We start from the raw sequence: 19,033 nt of genomic DNA on the forward strand, positions 1-19,033 counted from the left end.
TGTGTGTGTATGTCTGCTTGTGAATCTTTTCATCAGCTTGTTTCATTGGCACCACGCTTTTTGTCTGTGTGTTGACTTTCTGAAGCTGGTGAAAGCATACTGTTAATTTGGCTCACTTTTGGATTAATATAGTTCATCTTATCATGTACTTAATTAAAATATCTAGTTCTCATACCAAGTTTCCCACCATAAAACTGCTTAAAGTTGTCAAGAGTCTCTGTCTTGGTCGGTTTACACAGAACTCATAAAACTCTTAATAAAAAATAAAAACAATGACGAAAGACAGAACTATACTGCAATGTGCAACCGCAAGTGACATTTGCATGACAATATATTCATAAGATGTTTTCTAATCATAGGTGGAGAACAAAAGTCTGACCGACTCGGTGCGGGAACTTATTGCTCTGCGTCACAAGATGGAGGCTCGGGAGAGAGAGATGGACACCATGCTTAAGGAAAAGGTCAGTTCATGTGCTAGCAGTAATCCTTTAGAAAGTCACTCACCAGACTTTGAGTAATTCACCCAGCCCCCTGTGCGATTCATGTTTGTGGTTGTTCATTTCTGTTGGCATTTAGAAGTGCCATTTTCGTAGCCTTATTCTTTCTTATTTGTCTGTTTTCAGTTCTGTTTCAATATTTCTAGTATCACAGGATAGTTATTGAGGGCATGTGTCTCTCTTGAACCCAAAACAGAGGGCATTTGGATTTCTTTACTTTCCCTTTGTTGTTTCTGTCTGTCTGTCTGTCTGTCTTGCTTTTTTCCTGCACTAAATGACTATTATTGTGTCAATGTGCTACTCAAACAAAGATTTCAATTTTGCTTGATTATATCTGCTTTTTCTGATCCCCATAGCTCTAAGTCTTCATGTTGCTGGTTTTTCTGCCTTTTTAGAATAAGTTATATAGTTGTTAATTCTGCATAAGTTCAGAATAATAATTTCTCTTTGTTGTGGGTGATCCTCTCTCTGCGTAGTATTCTGTAAGGAGTTCTCCTTTTTGTTCTGAATTATTTTTCAGTGTCAAGAAGAGGGTGATGTAAATGAAAATGCTCTCTGACTAGAATTCATGATTTTGGTTGTGTATGTGTGGTGCGTGTGTTGGCAAGTGCATGCACATGTGTGTATATGTATGTGTGTGTGTGTGCGTGTGTGTGTGTGTGTGTGTGTGTTTGTGTGTGTTTGAGTGTGTTTGTTGAGTTGGGGAGAGGATGAGGGAGGGAAACAAAATAAATATATTTTCATGAGCGCACCATTCAAATCTGCGACTATTTTCATGGTTTAATTACACACTTGAGCATTTATCTTCAGATATAGATGTGTGAATTGTACTTAAGTTTGTCATCTTTTCCTTCTCTCAGTACTTCTTTCCTATCAAACATCTATCGTCCTTATCTCCCCTTTTTCTTTTTTATGTTTTGTTACTCTCTTGTAACACCTCTAATCTTCTGGCGCTCATATGACCTTATGCAGTTGCGAGCGCTGTAAATCCTCTACTAAAACTTTAAAAAATCTCAGTACTTCTTCGTTGTTCTGTCTGCAGTATGATCTACTTGTCTCTTGTGGTCTAGTGGGAGTTTATACACATAAGTTTATGAATGCAACAAAAAACGCCACCCAAAAATTAGTGGTGGGCGGTACAGGCGAAATCCAGTGTCGGTACTGGTGCCGAGAACTGCCAGTACCGGTTCTGGTACCGGTACTGAGAGTGACTCCAGTAGGTGACGTCACAGATTTCGCGTCTTGCGTCTAACGCCACGATCAGCGCCGCCCGTATCAAGGTTACCCGCTGCGTTGTGCATATGACGCCCCAGCTGCTAGACCTAAGCCTACACACTGCACACTTTTCGTGGCCCGGTAAGGAAAAAAAAAACCTGTCGGGTCGGCTCCTTCTCAGAGCTGATATTAACCGTTGGTGTCGGCTCCTTCCGAGAGCCGGTACTGGAGGCCAGGTGCCGGTACTGACACCTCTTTTGGTAGAGCCGGGAGTTCCGGTACTGGGTACCGGTACCTGCCCATCCCTACCAAAAATGAGTAAGGAAGATATCAGGATTTCATTTCCTTCCCTGTCATTATATTATTGTTCAGGAAAGAGAGCTGGCAGCTCAGGAGTCGAGGATGGCAGAGATGGCGGAGGATATGAAGTACTATAAGTGTCGCGTGGAGGAGACAGAGGAGAAACTTTCTAACTTCAACACAGAGTCAGCGGCCTGGAAAAAAAAGTACTGTATGGCTCGTGATGAGGCAGACAGACTTCAAGGTGAGGATGGGTGGCTAGCAGGTGCTCTGCTGTGGTTTGCTCTTTCTTTTCTATAAAAAATCTATCGTCCTTATCTGTCCTCCTTCTTTTTTTGTGTTTGTTACTCTCTTGTATCACTTCTAATCTTCTGCATTTATATGACCTGATTGTGTTGCAAGCGCTGTAAAACTCTTAGTGAAATAAAAACATTGTAAAACTCTTAGTGAAATAAACACATTCAAGATAAGCCTTGGCACAAATACTCTCTCTTCGCTCTATTTTTTTTCTAATTTATTCCACAACAAGTTTAACACCAAAATGACGACTTTGAGAATGTTTGTGGGTGGTTGGCCGGTGTTCTGGTGTGTTGGATCTTTTCGCGCATGCTATATTTCAACTATAATGGAAGAAGTATCGATTTGGCATTCCGACTTGGGACATTCTCAAGATCTACTTTTGCTTTTGTTACCACTCAGAATTCTCAGATGATGGCTTGATTACTGTTTCAATTGCTACATACAGACGATCAATGTTATTCATAGTTCAGCTGTTGCCTTCAAAACAAGCTTTGTCCAAGTTCTGGTTAGTCGGGCCCGTCATCAAGACCCATCTGTAAAACTGTTTCAATTGTGTGTTCGCATCATGTGACTTCAACGTGTGAGTGTGAGTTGCGCGTGTTTCAGGGACTGTCCTTTGACGAGGTCATCTTAAGTTTATACATACTGGGGGGGGGGGGGGTTTAGACTTGGACTAGCAGTCCCTGATGTGATACTTCAGGATTTAAAAAAAAATAGTGATCTCACACACACACACACACACACACACACACACACACACACACACACACACACACACACACACACACACACACACACACACACACACACACACAACCACACACACACACACGGAGCAAGAGAGAGAAAGAGAGAGGGCATATACATGGATAATATTTATGGACAACCCTGGAAATTTTAAAAGTAAATTTAGCAGTCATCTTGGTGATTTGTCGTTGATCCTGGGTTTTTTTCACCATATCCCGATTTTCCACTCTGAGATCCTGGTTTCTGGATTTCATTGAGTGGCAGGTCTGCTTATTCTCCCATTTGTGAAACTCAAGCACTAGTCAATACTGGTAAAATGACTCACCATGCTTTTTTTTTTTCAAAATGAAATAACGTAACTGTAATTTTGTGGTTTGTTTTTAACTGTTGTAAGCGCCATATTGTGTAGCGTAAGGGACTGTACTGCTGCATACTTTGCATTCACGTATTAACGTAAGAAGAAGAAGGAGAAGAAGAAGAAGAAGATCTATATGTGTCATGACGTGGTGGAATCAGGCGCTCATCGATTTTTGGGCATTTGGGGTTATTGGTATCGTCTTATTAAAGTCTGTTCATTTGCCTTGCTTTTTGCGAAAAAAATATCCGTGTTGAATGGAAGTCGGAGTAAGGAGGTCAGGGTTGCCTGGTTTCAGAGGTAAAATTAGTGAAAGAAATGGCCGCCAAAGCTTGGTAATTTCCATAGCCTGAGTGTCCCTGTAAACTTAACAAATTTACATTGTTTGTTCCTTTAATCTAACTTTTTCCATAAAATCGACGCAGAAGTGTGTTTTTAAATGGACATAAAAGGTGTTGAGCCAAAAAAAGAAAATTAGAAAGAAATTGCCAAACTGCCAAAAAATGCCAATTTCTTTGATTTGAACTGTTTGAAGAGCGCCATATTTTGTCAGTGAGGGTGTAAAAAAAAAACTCTTTTGAAAGAAATAAATAATTTTTTTCAACAGCCGACTGTTCTAACAAGGATGAAGTTGTTTCTAAGATGACCCAGCAGCTTCATGAGTCACTGCAACAAGCTATCGCCCTGCAGAAAGCTCTGTTCACCAGCTGTAAGTCCACCTTGTCCCCTGCTTCATCTACCAGTCATGGGGGGGGGGGGGCAGTAAAAGAAATAATAGGTCATAAGTTGTGTGGATAGGTGTAAAAACTGTTTGCCATCGGAGCAGTGACCATTTTAGAAATTTAAACAAAAGAAATGTTAAGTAAAAATTTTGTTTTAGCTGCCAATAAATCATACTATATTGTAACAGGTAAAGCGCTCTTTTAGAATGACGCATTAGAAACTTTAAAATTACTTTTGAAAATGCTCTCAGAATGCCAGTATTTAGAGTTTGTGCTCATTGACTCTGTATCTGTGGAGGGGGTTTTTCTCTCTGTGCTGGAGCCCTCTTTTGGTACAAAACCTGAAAGTGACAAACACATCACTGAATTGTTTATTTAACTTTTAAAAATACCTGTTGTGATATGAAAGAACTCTGGTATGAGACCTGTTTTTGTCAGTTGCTGAGAATAACTATTACGTCGTCGTCAAGGTAAGGAATTTGACCAAGTCATTGCCAGAGGCTCACCAGCACAGCGGTTTCGACCACTGGGAGCAGTTGCTGGAGGTAGAGAGTTAAAAAGCCTATTATCAAGAGAGTTAAGAGATGGGCTGATGGTGTGCTCAGGATGAACCATCTCTTTGTGCAGGTGAGCGTGAGAAGTGCAAAGAAGAAGTGCTCTACTCCATGCGCAAACAGCAGAAGCGAACGATGCAGGAGCTGGCTAGCTTGCGACAGGTATGTGTGGTGGGACATTGAAAAAATTCTCCTTTGGTTGTTTTTGTTGTGTTTTGGGTTTTTTTTTTGGAGGGGGTTGATTTTTTTTGGGTCTTTTTTTGTTGTTATTTATGAGTTAAAATTTTTTGTTTTGTTTACGTTGGAGCTTATGATCATCCTAGACGGAGATCAGTTGTTGTTAAACATTTTTAAAAGATGCTTTTGTACTGAAGGGTGTCTTTCCAAAGTATCATGAATGTGGGTGGTTGGCAGGTGCTCTGGTGTGGTTTGCTCCTTCTTTCCTATCAAACATCTATTGCCCTGATCTCTCTTCCTTTTTTGTATTTGTTACTACTCTTTTGTAACATCTCTAATCTTCGGCACTTATATGACCTTATTGTGTTGCAAGTGCTGTAAAACTCTTACTAAAACTAAAAGTATGATGAATGTATTTAGCATAACCTGCATCTCTGCTCATCTCAACCTATTCCTGGGACGACCTGTGAATGAGCCACATGCGAGACGGTGCAGTGTTTTCTGTGGCTTGCCGCAGTGTTTTTTGTTTTTGTCAAGGTTTTGAGTAATTGAAAACAACTCCCTATTAAAAGCTGTAGGATAAACGTTTAAAAAATATGAACCCGTATATTGTATGAATATGTACCTTTCCTTCATCTGTCTGTAAGTTTGAGAATTTTTGACATATTTACAAATAGATTTTCATAAAAGTATGTTTGCCTTTTTAACCACTAAAGACTTGAGCTAGGATACCAGGTCAGGGTGCCGTGTTCGCTTAAAAACGAAATTGTTTTGACAGTGCTGTTCAGGAAATACTTAAGATAACTGGATAAAGTTTGAAACGTGGGTGACTTCAGTAGCCCAGTTGTTAGGCTACTGTTAACTGTAATTGTGAGATGACCAGGTTTGGGGTTCAACCCTCAGCTCGGTCCTATATAGTGTCCTTGAGGAAGGCACTTTATAAATACAAATTTTATATTTGGCTGGGTCCTTTTGGATGGAGATGAACATTAAACTCGGAGGGCCTGATAGCGTTGATAGGTATGTTAAACCTACACAATTTCACATTTTCACATTTTCAACACCTTTTCACATTTGAAATACCATTTCACATTTTCACATTTGAAATATCAGTTCTCATTTTAAAATTTGAAATACCATTTCACATTTTCACATTTGAAATACCATTTCACATTTTCGCATTAGAAAGACATGGCTTTTTTTTTTGTAGCTGTATGATCGACAAAACAAGGACTTGACTCTGTACCACCTGAGCGTCCAGGAAAAGGAAAACTGGCGGATACAGGAAAGAGACCGGGAGCGCTGCCGGTCACTGGAGAAGACGCCCTCATCTACAGGCAACAAAGAGGAGGAGGACAAGAACATGAGGTAATTTTTATACTTTTCTTCATGCCTCGACGTCCATCAGTCACAGTCGCAGGTGGCCATGGGTCTGGGCCTGGCAGAGTTTTTAAAATCTCTTTCTTTACGCAAGGGATTTCACAAGTTTTACACCCAATTTGAGGAGGTGAAGGGTGTTGCTTTAAAACCATTATATTTCAATCATATATTGGTGGATTTTTTGGTGTGAGCACTCAAATTATTCGTAACTGGACAGAGCGTCACAATATGGGTGAAATAGGTAATAAATGTAGCACACAACCAGGTGTAGATCTTGGTGTTGACGAAAGTGGTTCCCCTAAAACACCACTTAAGTAACGATCCTTTAAAAGGCTGAACCGAAAAATGCTACTTAAGTGACGATCCAAAATCAGAGTCAAGTTGATGTTTGACAAATTCACCTCTCAGAAGCTGTAAAATAATTCTTTCAATTTATTGTTCTTTGGTTTTTACTTACTCCTGACAGCCATCGCTTCCGGTCGCAGAGCGAGTTGAAGTTTCCCGTCTCCGGCTCCAGTTTCCTGCTTAAGGAGGTAAAGAGGAAGCCCTCCTCCTCGCCACCTGCAACGGAGTCGGCTGAGTGTGATGAGAGTGACGGCAAAGCCATTGTCACCGACTCCAGCAGACGGGAGGGCTGCGCTAGTACATTGGAGGTCTCTCGCAAAAGTTCCGGGCCGGAAAGTAGGTCACGGGCTCGTCGTCGGCCCCACCGTGTCAAGTCCTGTAATGCGGCCACCAGCACCAGCGACATGACTGATGGCTCTCAGTGCGACTGCGATTCGAGTCAGAGGTCAGTGTGGGTGGTTGGTGGGTTCTGTGATGTGGTTTACTCTTTTTTTTTCCCCATCAAACATCTATCTTCCGTATCCCTCCTTTTTTTGTATACCTCCTTTTTTTGTGTATCACTGTCTTGTAACACCTAAAATCTTTGGTACTTGTATATGACCTATTTGTTTTGCAAATGCCATAAAACTATTACTTAAACCTCAACATTTTGTAGCTGTCTTGGACAATTTGGACTATGTTAAGATAAGTAAGTGTACTTTTTTTCATCTTCCTTAAGAGGAAAAGCACTTTCTGGTTTCACCAGTTTTTACAACACAAGGTATTGTTTATTATGACAGAACAGAATAGTGAAGATAATAATGGTGTTATTTAATGATTATGAGGTGGATGTCGTTTTTTAATGTGTACACAAGGTCAAGGTCAAAGTCCATTTCTCCGGAGCTAACTACGAACATGAATGCCAAAACAACTCTGTCGCCAAAGTCCCAGTCTACTCACAGTACCTTGGTGGAGGACAGGTCCAGGACAACTTCAAACAACAGCTGCAAACACAGCGAAGGCCCCTCTCAAACGAGCCCGTCCCAGCACTTAGAGGGCAGGAGGTCCTCGTTGTCCCCCATGGGGTCACAGCAGTCCAGCCCAAGATCTTCTCAGTCCAAGAGGATGGTCAGTATTTATAATAATCTGTTATTTTTAGAGGTGTTGACCAGCGTCAGGGGGTATAGCGATTCTAGGCGCTTCACTGGCGCACGCATGAGACCCGTCTGGGATTCACGAGAGAGGAGTTTTATTAAGTATTTCATTCTTTCTGCTGGATTGTTGTATCCTTCTAAGCCCAGGTTGGCCCTGATCCAAAATGATCTAAATTGTGTGGATGGGGGCGTAAAAACACCTTCATAAAAATAAGGTGATGCTCACTGATTTCTCAGACATGGATTGTTAAGTGGACACCTGATCTGATATTTTTAAAAAATGGGGCCTGTAGTTAAGGGATAAAGCTCTTTGCTGTCCATGTGAATGGTGAGAGTTTGCTTTGCTGGCAGAAACTGGAAACGAAAGCAGATGACAGAACATGGTTAGAGAGCAGGAAGGGAGGTGAAAGGAGAAAATATTACAGAAGAAAATTTTCCGTCACTGTCAGGTTATGAACTCAGGATGTATTGAATGAGAGATGAACACCGTACCTCTAGACCACAAGAGCCCCCCCCCCCCTCCCTCTGTTGTCTCTGTCTGCCTGTCTTTTGCCTTATTCTGAAATGCCTGTATTTGTGTTAATGTACATCTCATATAAGGGAAAAAAAAAGACCATCTGTGACCTCTGCCTACAGATGTCAGACGACGTTGACAGATGGAAGAAAAGGCGACAAGAAAAGGTCAAGAAGCGGTTAGAGTCGAGGGGGATGCTGGACGACTCTTCCGAAATGAGCCAGCTCTCATCACCAGAGAGGCGGTTGGACGATGATTTTGCTCCGGCCGACAGCGACGGGATGTGCCCCGAGCTGAAGAGAGGTGAGTCGTAAGCAGGTGGTCACAGGATGACAGTGGTGGGTCCTAAGTGTGTGTACTTCGAGAAAGGTCCCAGTTGTCGACAAAGCTCTTTTTTAGCAATGGGGTGAAAAAGCCAAAAAAGTCCTACCAGGTAGAAAATTTTGTTCTATCAGAAAACACACATTTAGCCTTTTCTTAATAACATATTGAAAGGATTTTATATTTTAAGCCTCTATATTTTTCATTAGTTATATATATCTGTTGGAAATTGGGTCAACATGATACGGTTAAAGCCATTTATCTTCAAACTTTGTTTTTACACCCTGTGTTTAAAAATGTAGCATATATTTGAAACTGCTCCAAAAAAAATTGAAAAATTTGCAACAAGAATATGCCCTTATTTTAATGTCCAAAATTTCCGACAACTGGGACCTTTCTCCAGACACACTTATCTGTTTCTTTACTGTGCCCCTGTTTTTTCTGTCACTCTTGTTTGTTTGTTTTTTCTCAGCTGTAGATTACTGTAGATCCCACTTTACTGTTATTAACTGTTTTTGTCTTTCTGTCTTTATTTATGGAGCCTTTAATGACTACTGTTTTGTTGATTTGTTTCTATTCATTTCCAGTGTCTTTTTATGGTCTTTCTCTGGGGCAATAAAAAAATTTTTGTGATTTTAGAGAATATTGGTGTCCATGTAAGAATCATAGAATGTGTATGCTTATTCAAATAACAAAGAAACTAGAAGTTTAATCATCATTTAAAGCACACATGCTGAGACCTCTGGAAGATGATGATGATGATGATGATAATCAAACTCCCTTTCTTTCTCTGCCACAGATTTAGGTTCCCTGGGTGGAAATAAACATACAGCCTGCTCAGACTTGTTCAAGAAGAGTGCTATCGCTGCTCGGAAACACTTCTTGTCAAAAATGCCTGCCAGTCTAGAGCCCAGCTCCAACAGGTCGAGTTTCCTTCGTAAAGAGACTGTAGCCAGCCTGGCTTCCTCTGGTGCTGATGATGAAACTACGCCTCCAGCCCAAGCCGTGGTAAAACTTGTTCAAAAGGACACAAAAAGTCCCATAAGAGAGTTCTGTGCCAAGGCTTCTTCATGTAGTGGTGAAGATGAAAATGGAAAAAGCCTTGAAGATGGATGGGTTGATGGTGTCATTCGTTTCACACGTGTGAGTAATGATTTTGGTGCTGAAGCTCGGTCGATTGGGGCAAGACATGTGAAGGGAAATGGTCAGACGGTAATCGTTTTGCAGGCTGGAGAGGCTCAGGAGACGGTTCAAGAGATTCCATCGGAGTGCCATGTTGGCTGTGATTCGATAGATCGTGTGTGGAGGGCTACTAGGGAAGAGTGTGAGAGACCACGAGAAGAGAAGAAGTCGGCAGCTTCCACACCGGGAAACAACCAGTCGGGTAACAGTGAAAACCTCGGCAAGAGTCGACTTCAGTCGGGGTCAAAGCCGAAAGTGACATTCAAGAATGACGATCCCAATAAGCCATTCTCATCCTCTGAGCGAGGGAGGAGTGTCGTATCAGATCACAGTGAGTCGGAGGAGTGGTCAGCTTGTAGGACCACGTTGGGCGATGGGCTTAACAATAACCAGGGACAACCCTCTGAGAGGACTTCGGCGCATGGCCAAGTAGAGAAAGTATGTATCACCAATAGTGTGGCGAACAAAGGGCAGCTTCCAAACTCTGTTGATGATTATTTGGCACAGACTAAATCATCAGTTCCCGAAGTCTACTTCAGTAGCAGACCTGGTCAGAGAATCTCAAACTCGATTCATACTGATGAGAATACCTCAAACCGTGGTCACAGAAAACAACAGAGCAGAGAAGGAGATCCTGAGGTGAGTTCGCAAAGGGGAGGGCCTGCTCTGAAGAATTCTTCCTTAAGCCTTCTTAAAGAGAAGACAAAATGTCTGAGGTTCAACGATACAGAGGGAGAGCTGGTGAGGGAGAGAAATTCACCCTCCTTATCCTGCTCCCCCGCCTCCAGTTGCAGTAACGGCAGCAACTCTCGTTCACGGCGGGCAAAATCCTCTAGCGAAACGCCGGTTGGCGACAAGGCTGAGCTCACACCCCAACAGGTCTCCAGCAAGGAGCAACAGAAACATCACCGACCAGTGCACAGAGACAGGGGGGCGGACATAGTGTCATCTAGTGTAGGACTACAGGGGCCAGACTCTGAGGACAGCACTAACGAGGACTTGAGCAGTAGAGGTAAGGGAAGTTGGTCAAGCAGTAATAAAAGCAGCGTTGTTGAGAGTTCAATCAAGCAGAGGCCTTACTTCTATGTGGAGGCGTCATCGTCTGACACAAAGTCGAGTCGCGACAAGAACCGTAGTGCGAAGGAAAGCTCGGAGCGCTCGAATAAGGAACGATTTGGCAGAGTGTCGGATCTGACCATGAAGGAAAAACCTTTCTGTTCTGTCCGAGGACCATCTCTGTACCAGCAGCTATCTAAGATCCACTACTGTGAGAAGACTCGGCGCTATGAATGGACGGCCCCAGCTGATCAGAAGCCGGATGCTCAAGATAGTGGAAGGGAAGAGAACAAGAGTAACAATTGTTCTGGTGAGTGCAGTGTAAGTCTTCGAGATGATGAGCCCACCACGGTGTCTAGAGATGACCTAGTCTCTGTAAGGCACAGTTTGGCTGAGGTGACGAATGTCAAAGAGCACTGCTCCAATGAGTTTGATGTTGTCGAAGGTTCTGTTCTCAAGTTCAACACAAACAGCAGTAAAAAATATCAAGATATGCCAAGTGTTAGTCCTGTGGCACCAACCTTGAGCCATAAGTCAGCCCACGATTCTGTAAGTTCCACTGTCCCGGGCCCTACCCAGCTGTTGATGGATGCTGAAGATGATGTCTGGCACTCATGCGACTCGGCCATTGAGAGTAGGATGGTTGATGATATAATGAACGTCTGTGATGCCAGCGACTTCCTGGAGAAGCCGAGTTTCCTGTCGCCTGTCGCAGGTGCTGTGAGTGGTGGGGAGCACAAGCACCACAGTGCCAAACACTTGGGAGCTCTGGAGCCTGTGGTGAAGAGACTGGACTTCAGTGCAACATTTGATGAAGAAGAGGAGTCCTGTTCTGTCCAAAATCCTGTCAAATTGTCAAAGCAAAGTGACAAATTGTCTCCTCTTGATTCGCAAGGGAAGTTGTTTCACGAACTTGGGGAATTATCTTCTGTGGATAGGACCATGAGACTTTCAAATGGACTCGATAAATTGTCTGCCTTAGGTACTCCGGAAAAGTTTTCTGAAGAACAGAATGATTTGTCTTTTAAAGAAGGGCCTGTGAAAAGGTTTTCAGAGCCCAATAAGTCACCTTCAGTGGAAGGGCCTGTGAAGTTGCCTAGTCAAACTGGTAATATATCTTCCCAGCATGTCTCTGGCAAGTTGTGTCAATGTCCTGACGTGTTGCCGTGTGTGCACTCGGGCTGTGAGTTGGAACCTGTCAGAGACACGGCATCTCCAGACATGATGATACCTATGTCTGTCGGGGAGGCAGAGGCACAACTCTGTGATCACATCAGTACTCCTATTGATGGAGTGGCTGTGAAGATGGTCAACGGTGAAAGTAATTTATCTCAGAAAATAGAAGATACCCCTCTAGATGTTCCTTCTCATATTAACGGCCAACTACAGCATGCGAGTGTGAGGAAATTTCATGAAGATGTTTCTGAAGTCAGTGTCGTGGAAGACTTTCAAGATATAGGATTGAACTGTGATGTATTAACGAAGGAAAAGGCCGCAAGTGTGCTCGAGAGAAGTGAGCTAATTCAGGCCCAGACCCTCAAACTCCTGCAGTTCACCTCAACAGAGTTCATGTCGTTTGACATTCCTGAACAGGATCTACTCTCGGGTAAAGAAGTCAGGACACCATCAGGAAAAGAGTCGCCGCACCACAGCAAAAGTCATGAACTGGGAGAGACCTCCTTGACAGGCAAGTGGTCATCAGCGGGGTCCTCAGATGTCCATGAGAGGTCTGATGGTGAGGTGATGGTTGACCAGTTTGAAGAGCGACTCTCGTCCTTTCTTGAGGAACCATCAGAAGAAGATCAGAGTGTAAGTTGAACAAGGTTTATCTTTCTCTATTTGGGCTTGTGAACAATACAATATGGATAGTTGGCAGATGCTCTGGTAGGGCTTGCTCCTTCTTTCCTATCAAACAACTATAGTCTTTGTCTCTTCTTCTTTTTTGTGTTTGTTATTCTCTAATCTTCTGCACTTATGTGACCTAATTGTGTTACTTACTAAAGCACTTACTAAAATGAACAATACAATCATTAACTCTTTAAGCCCTGAGTTTTTTCTACCGTTTCCCTGAGTTTTTTCCTGCAGTTACCTAGAAGAAGTGTAGTGCACTATGTCTCTTTATAACCCCTAAAGCTTGCCTCCAACTTCTAAATAGCGGAAACAAAAAGCTCAGTCGTTACTAAAAAACTTGGTTCAGGAATAGTATAGAAAAACAAGCAAAAACTAGGACTAAATAAAACAAAACAGTTGTCACTAGTACTGGACGCTCCCAGCGACTGATGGGGAACAGGGCTATTACGGCCGGACACCCCCAGTGCCTGATGGGGTTCAAAGAGTTAAAGAAAGGGGCTCTGTACCAGAAGAAGTTTCAGTGAGTTGTATGTTTTGTGATCCTGGTCCAGTTTCTTATTCTTCTGCAAACAAATCAATTTGACTGGAAATCTTTTTTAAACTTAATGAGAAAACTGCTTTTATAAAGAGTGTAGAAAAGTAGGCCTACTTAAAGCAGAAATCTTGAGTTTCATTATTTGGAATCATCACTGTCTTTTATCATTGTCGTATTGTCAAAGTTTGAGGTTTCTGGGAGATGCAAAAAACATGTATTTCAGGCAGGAAATGATCTAATACAAAATGTTCGATTCATCCACATCAGTTACACTTTTATAAAGAAGAATGAGACTTTGACCAATCAAAGATCCCCATCAAACTCTACATCTTGTTTGAATGTAATTTCTTTAAACTTTTTTGACACCTTACTATGTTGAATGACGATGACATAGCTGAAAAACCTATGATTCAATTAGTTCCTGTTGTTTTTTTCCTTTTATCAAGTATCATTTTCAATTTTTTTCCCCTTCTTTTTTCTCTTTATTATTTATTGCCTTTCTTTGCATTAGTTCTGTAGTTTGCACGTTAAAGAGTAAGTTGTTGTAGCTAATGACTGATCATTCATCCATCCAGCCCCATTTCCCCATGTCGCCTGCTACAAAGCTTCACAGACTCCTGCTGGAATCACAGGAGATGATCCTTTGCCTCGAGCGCTCCTCCGCTGTGCCAAAGTCTCTTAGGTCTAAGGTAATAATTATATTAATAATAATGATAATGATAATCATCATCATCATCATCATCATCGTCATCATAATTGTAATATTGATAAAAGTAATAATACATGTAATAATGATAATAAAATTAATAATGATAATTAAACTAATAATGATAATAAATAATGATAATAATAGTAGTTGCATTTTTATCAAGCATATCCACGCTCTACAACATTCTCTTTGCAACCATTACTACCCCATCAGGCCCTAGAATGCTCAAAATCATTCTCGGCTTCCCGGGAAGCACACAGTGCAAGCTGCAGATTGCACCTGTCCAAACACTAATAAACTGGCAAGACCTTTTGCTTTCTGTCTCTGGATACCCATTTCCACCTTGGTAAAGTGAGAACAGTTCTTGTAAAGTCACTTTCCTAAGGACACAATGTTTGGCTACACTGATGGGATTGGAACCCCCAATTTTACGGTTGCAAGCCAGAGAGCCTAACCACTTGACCACGGACTTTATGTGAGTTTGCCGAACAGGGTTGGTGTGTCCTGTAGTGTAAGGATTTGTCTCCACTTTGTTAGAAAACTCTATCCTTGACCTTTTACTGTTGAAGACTTCATTTTTCAGTTCATTTTTTTCCCTGTATAAAGTTCAGGGTGATCCCAAAAAAACTGTACAACTTTTTTGTTGATAATTTCCTCCACACAAGTTTTGTGTTTCAAATTTGTACACAACATTTTTGTCTGATATTGATTTTAGATAAATCCGCAGAATAGTTTTGCTCTACATAGCGCTTTAAAAAAAAAAAACCCATATTCAGCTATGTCCCCATTTTTGTAGCATGACGCACAAGTTTTCATTAGGCCTACCACTAAAAAACCCCAATGATTGCAACATATTGCAAACTACAGTAGCCTAACAGGCCGACAGAAGTTTGCAGATAGTTTTTCTCAAGTTTCGTTTGCCTGCTGAGATTATGGTTAAGATTAATAAAGAGCAGAGAGCTTTTTGTATTGAACATTTCCTCACCACCAACTCGTTTGGTAAGTTTCACACAAGGTACGGAAATACTGTTAAAGTTAAAGTGCCCTGAAGGCTTTCTTTGATGCCAAGGGTGAAAATGGCCCATCAGATAGGACCTGCAGAGAGTCAGAACTAAAAATTCCCAGACAGAACGACCACTTCAGGTTATATCTGTTCCAAATGACAAAATTGTAGTACAAATTTAGTGCGAGATGTTTTTTAAAAAAAGTTGTGCATTTTTTTTGGATCACCCTGTATTTTTTTCCAATATTTGTTTCGATTTTCTTCTTAAAAGGAAGTTTGCAAAGTTTAAATTGAAACTGATTTTAAAAAAGAACAGATTTGTCTGTTCTGTTTCAGTATGTGTACACATTTTTTAAAGAATGTTGTGTGTCTCTACAAGTTCTTCAGTGTAGGAAGCAGATTTGTAGGCGCTTATAGTAAAAGAATCAGATGAAAGACAAATCATCTGTTTTTATGATTGTGAGGTTAATATCTCCTGTGTAGCTAAAAGGGAAAAGTGAATGCAGTGCTTTTCTCCAATAAGATGGAGCAGTTAGGTTTATAGTGCCTGGTTCTTCCCTCTCTCCTTTCCACTGACCTGATGGATTATAATTTCATCACACTAATGAGTGAAATGTTCACCCTTTTAATCTTTCGGTTAAGTCAAATTTTGTGTAATGGTTAGGTGCTTCACCATCGCTTGTAGAAGACCTGAGTTTGATTCTCATTAGGGGAGATTTCTATCGAGTGTCTTGAACTTTTTCTCTTGGGACAGTGTGTCCCTCTCAGCTGGGGCTGGGGTTGGCCCTGACAGGCAGGGTTAAGGCCTGCCTCATAAATGATCAAAATTCTGTTGATGAGTACCTGTATGTAAAAAGGGCCAACATTAAAACCAAAAAAAAATTCAGTGAAGTTTTCGATTTGTCTTTACCAAAGTACTTTTGGTACCTTGGCCTTTATCTTTTAACTTATTTTAAGTACCGTTCCCTTTTTCACTGTGCAGTTAGGTATGGTCGGTACATAATGCAGTGTTCAACGGTTCATCAAACAGTGAAGTGTTCACCTTTTCATCACACAGTATTCTTAACTTTTTCATTATAGAGTAAAATGTATACAATTTCTAAATTTTTTCCAGCTGTTTTGTTTTAGAGCATAGTGTGTATCTTTTCCCTGTTCAGTTTAGTGTTCGCCTTTTCACAATACATGTATTGTTGGCAATGCATTTTGCCTCATCATCATTATGCAAAAAAAATTATGCTCTTTTATAGCACAGGTTTACTAACCCCATATGACTACTACTTTCTAATTAAGGAATTTTAAAAATCTTTTTTTAAAACCTTTTTTCAGACTTCTGTCTCGTCTCACTGTTGACCACTGTCCAGTCACCAGAGAAGAGATTGCTGCAGGGAGGTGCCATTTGGCCAGGGAATACACAGAATGAATTCACATTGTTTTTTTCCACTCGACAAATGAATCCTGCTGATGTGACTGTTGAAATAATTCAGGTTTATCAAAGTGTCATACCCATTTTGAGGAAACTTGTAATTTGATTCATATGTCATGAAAGCCTGCTTGATGAATGATGATGAATCAAGTTACTTCACTTATCACGCCAAAGCATCACCGAATGAATCCAGTTTGATGGATTTGCATTTTCTTTTGACAGAATAAATGAGAGCATCTGCCCATCTTTTGGTTTGTTACCAAATGAATCCAAACATTCTGTCTATCACATCTGCTCATTACATGAGTCTTGGGTTTTTCCTTCTTCTATGTAGCTGCTCAGAGACTGATTCATATCGGCCTGTCCATCACATCCATAAAATGAATGAATTTAATTTGTCCTTTTCCAATATGTGTTCAAACAAATTGTCCTCATATCCCATCCATCATTTGAAAGCGCCATAAAACCAATGCCATCCTAAACTATCCTATCAAATGTTTCCAGTTTTTTCATCAAGCCTTTTCTCAAAGAGAATGGAAATAAGTGTTTGGACCTATTGATACTCTTGTCACAGAATGAACCTAGGTGATCCGTATGTCATTCTCTGTTCTTATCCAGTCCAAATTGTTGATCTGTCATCAGCGTTTCTACCGAATGAGTCTTAGCCTTTAGTTTTGACTCTTAGAATTAGAAAGTCATGTTGTTTTAGTTCAGTAGCTCAGCCCTAACATCAATGGTACGTGGAGTAAAGTGGTTGTAATCTATGTGTCCACTGATTTTACTTCTTACCGAAAGTGGTAAATTTTTATCTCGGGGCTCCACTGTCTTTGTCTATCATTTGTTATCGTGATTAGACAGTTGAAGAGCTAGAATATGTAGTCCTGGGTTACTTCCACTCCACAGAGTGAGGACTAGCGTCTGTCTTGTAACTATAATGCTCTTTGCTTTTCATGCAAAGAGACATGAGTTTGCTTCCCTTGTGCAAATATATTTTTAGTATCTCCCCTTTCTGCTGACACATATCCCACACAGGCTGGGTTGGCTCTCACTGATAAGGTCGAAGCATGCAACTTCTAAATGATCTTTATTGTAAATGAAAGGCTGTAAAACGTACTTTGCAATGACTCCCTATGCCAGCCTGTTTAATTCCAGCTCACTCCATCTCGAGTCGTAACCTGTTAGGCTTTAAAATGCCATCATTCATCTATTTTTATTCGGCTATTAGTTCCCCTCTGCATTGAGCGGCTTTGTCTCTCACCCATCATCATGTCTTGCCAACTGGCTAATGCCACGACTGGTGCTAAAATTGATTTCATCGTAATATTTTAGATGAATTTGTTATACTTAAAGTGTGCCGACAAAAATATCTGTGTTGATATTGAGAGGGATAATTTTCATGCCATGACGTTGTTTGACCTTAAGTTCTGCTGAGGACTTGAATATCTATCCTAAAAGTCACTTCTAGGTGAGGCCTCCTTGTAGAAGAAAGTTTTACAAAGCAGTAGGTAGTAATTTTCAATTCTTGCCTATCAAACACCTATCATCCTTACCGCTCCTCCTTCTTTTTTGTTACTCTCTTGTTACAACTCTAATCTTTGGCACTTATCTGGCCTAATTGTGTTGCAAGTGCTGTAAAACTCTTACTTAAACTAAACTGAACTGAGATGTCAAGTTGTATTATCAAAGTGATCGCTTGCCTTTGAAGAGTTTTAACTGTGCGGTCAAGCCTCCCTGCCAAGTTACTGCCGTATTGACCTAAAAACATGCCCATCTTCACTTTGTTTATCTATGTTATATATCTATGCACATCAAGTCAGAGGTATTACACTGCTCTAGTATTGTGTAAAAAAATATGTTATACCGTTATGCAAAACAGTTCCCTGTTACAGCTCTGTACAGCATTATTTCTGTACATATGTTCATATATGTGTATACTATTATGTTTGTATAATTTGTACAATATGTGTGAATATATGTGTCACAACATGGCAGAATCAGGTACTCGTCTATTTTTTGAATACATGAAGTTAGTGACATAATCTTAAATATTTGTCTTGCTTTTGATAAATAAGATAACCATGTAGGCCTATCTTGAAAAGAAGTCCATATTTGGGATTGAAGGAGGTGGGGTCGCCTGGTGTGTGTTACTGAGAGAATGGTGGCCAAAGTTTGGTAGTTTAATAATAATAATAATAATAGATAGCATTTGTATAGCGCATATCCCCGCTCAACAGCAGGCTCTATGCGCTTTACACTATATTATTACCCCAGCAGACCATAGAACACTCCGAAACATTCTCAGCTTCCCGGGAAGCATACAGTGCAAGCAGCTGATTAAGCGCTCAAACACTAACAAACTGACAAGATCTTTAGCTGTCTATAGCCGGGTACCCATTCCCACCTGGGTGAAGTGAGGAAAATTCGTGTAAAGTGCCTTTCCCAAGGACACAACGTCGGGTCCTTGACGGGATTCGAACCCACGACCTTACGGTTGCGAGTCCGACTTTGATTAAAGACTTTCAAAGCTGAAGTGTTCTTGCAAACTGCAAATTTACACTTTTTGTGCCTTTGATCAACTTTTTCTGTAAAATCTTTACAGAAATGTGTCACAACGCAATGGAATCAGGCGCTCGTCAATTTTTGGGCATATGGATTTATCATGATCATCTTAAAGATTATTCATTTGCCTTGCTGTCAATGAAAAAAATATATCC

At 40.9% G+C, this 19,033-nt stretch overlaps 1 protein-coding gene across 2 annotated transcripts in view; it reads left to right on the forward strand.

Annotated features, from left to right (window-relative positions):
- Positions 1–18,152, forward strand: part of LOC101846771 — a 30,836-nt gene extending 12,684 nt beyond the window's left edge. For both annotated transcript variants that reach the window (XM_035972558.1, XM_005108981.3), the window contains exons 7-17: positions 360–461; positions 2,085–2,256; positions 4,022–4,123; positions 4,764–4,852; positions 6,078–6,235; positions 6,714–7,037; positions 7,447–7,699; positions 8,362–8,542; positions 9,360–12,607; positions 13,760–13,873; positions 16,223–18,152. In XM_035972558.1, the coding sequence (XP_035828451.1) occupies positions 360–461; positions 2,085–2,256; positions 4,022–4,123; positions 4,764–4,852; positions 6,078–6,235; positions 6,714–7,037; positions 7,447–7,699; positions 8,362–8,542; positions 9,360–12,607; positions 13,760–13,873; positions 16,223–16,246 (4,767 nt within the window). In that variant the 3' untranslated portion in view covers positions 16,247–18,152. The remainder of the gene's footprint in view (positions 1–359; positions 462–2,084; positions 2,257–4,021; positions 4,124–4,763; positions 4,853–6,077; positions 6,236–6,713; positions 7,038–7,446; positions 7,700–8,361; positions 8,543–9,359; positions 12,608–13,759; positions 13,874–16,222) is intronic.
- The last annotated feature ends 881 nt before the right edge of the window (positions 18,153–19,033 follow it).

This window comes from Aplysia californica, unplaced genomic scaffold, assembly GCF_000002075.1.
Source record: "Aplysia californica isolate F4 #8 unplaced genomic scaffold, AplCal3.0 scaffold00740, whole genome shotgun sequence".
Taxonomy (NCBI): domain Eukaryota; kingdom Metazoa; phylum Mollusca; class Gastropoda; order Aplysiida; family Aplysiidae; genus Aplysia; species Aplysia californica.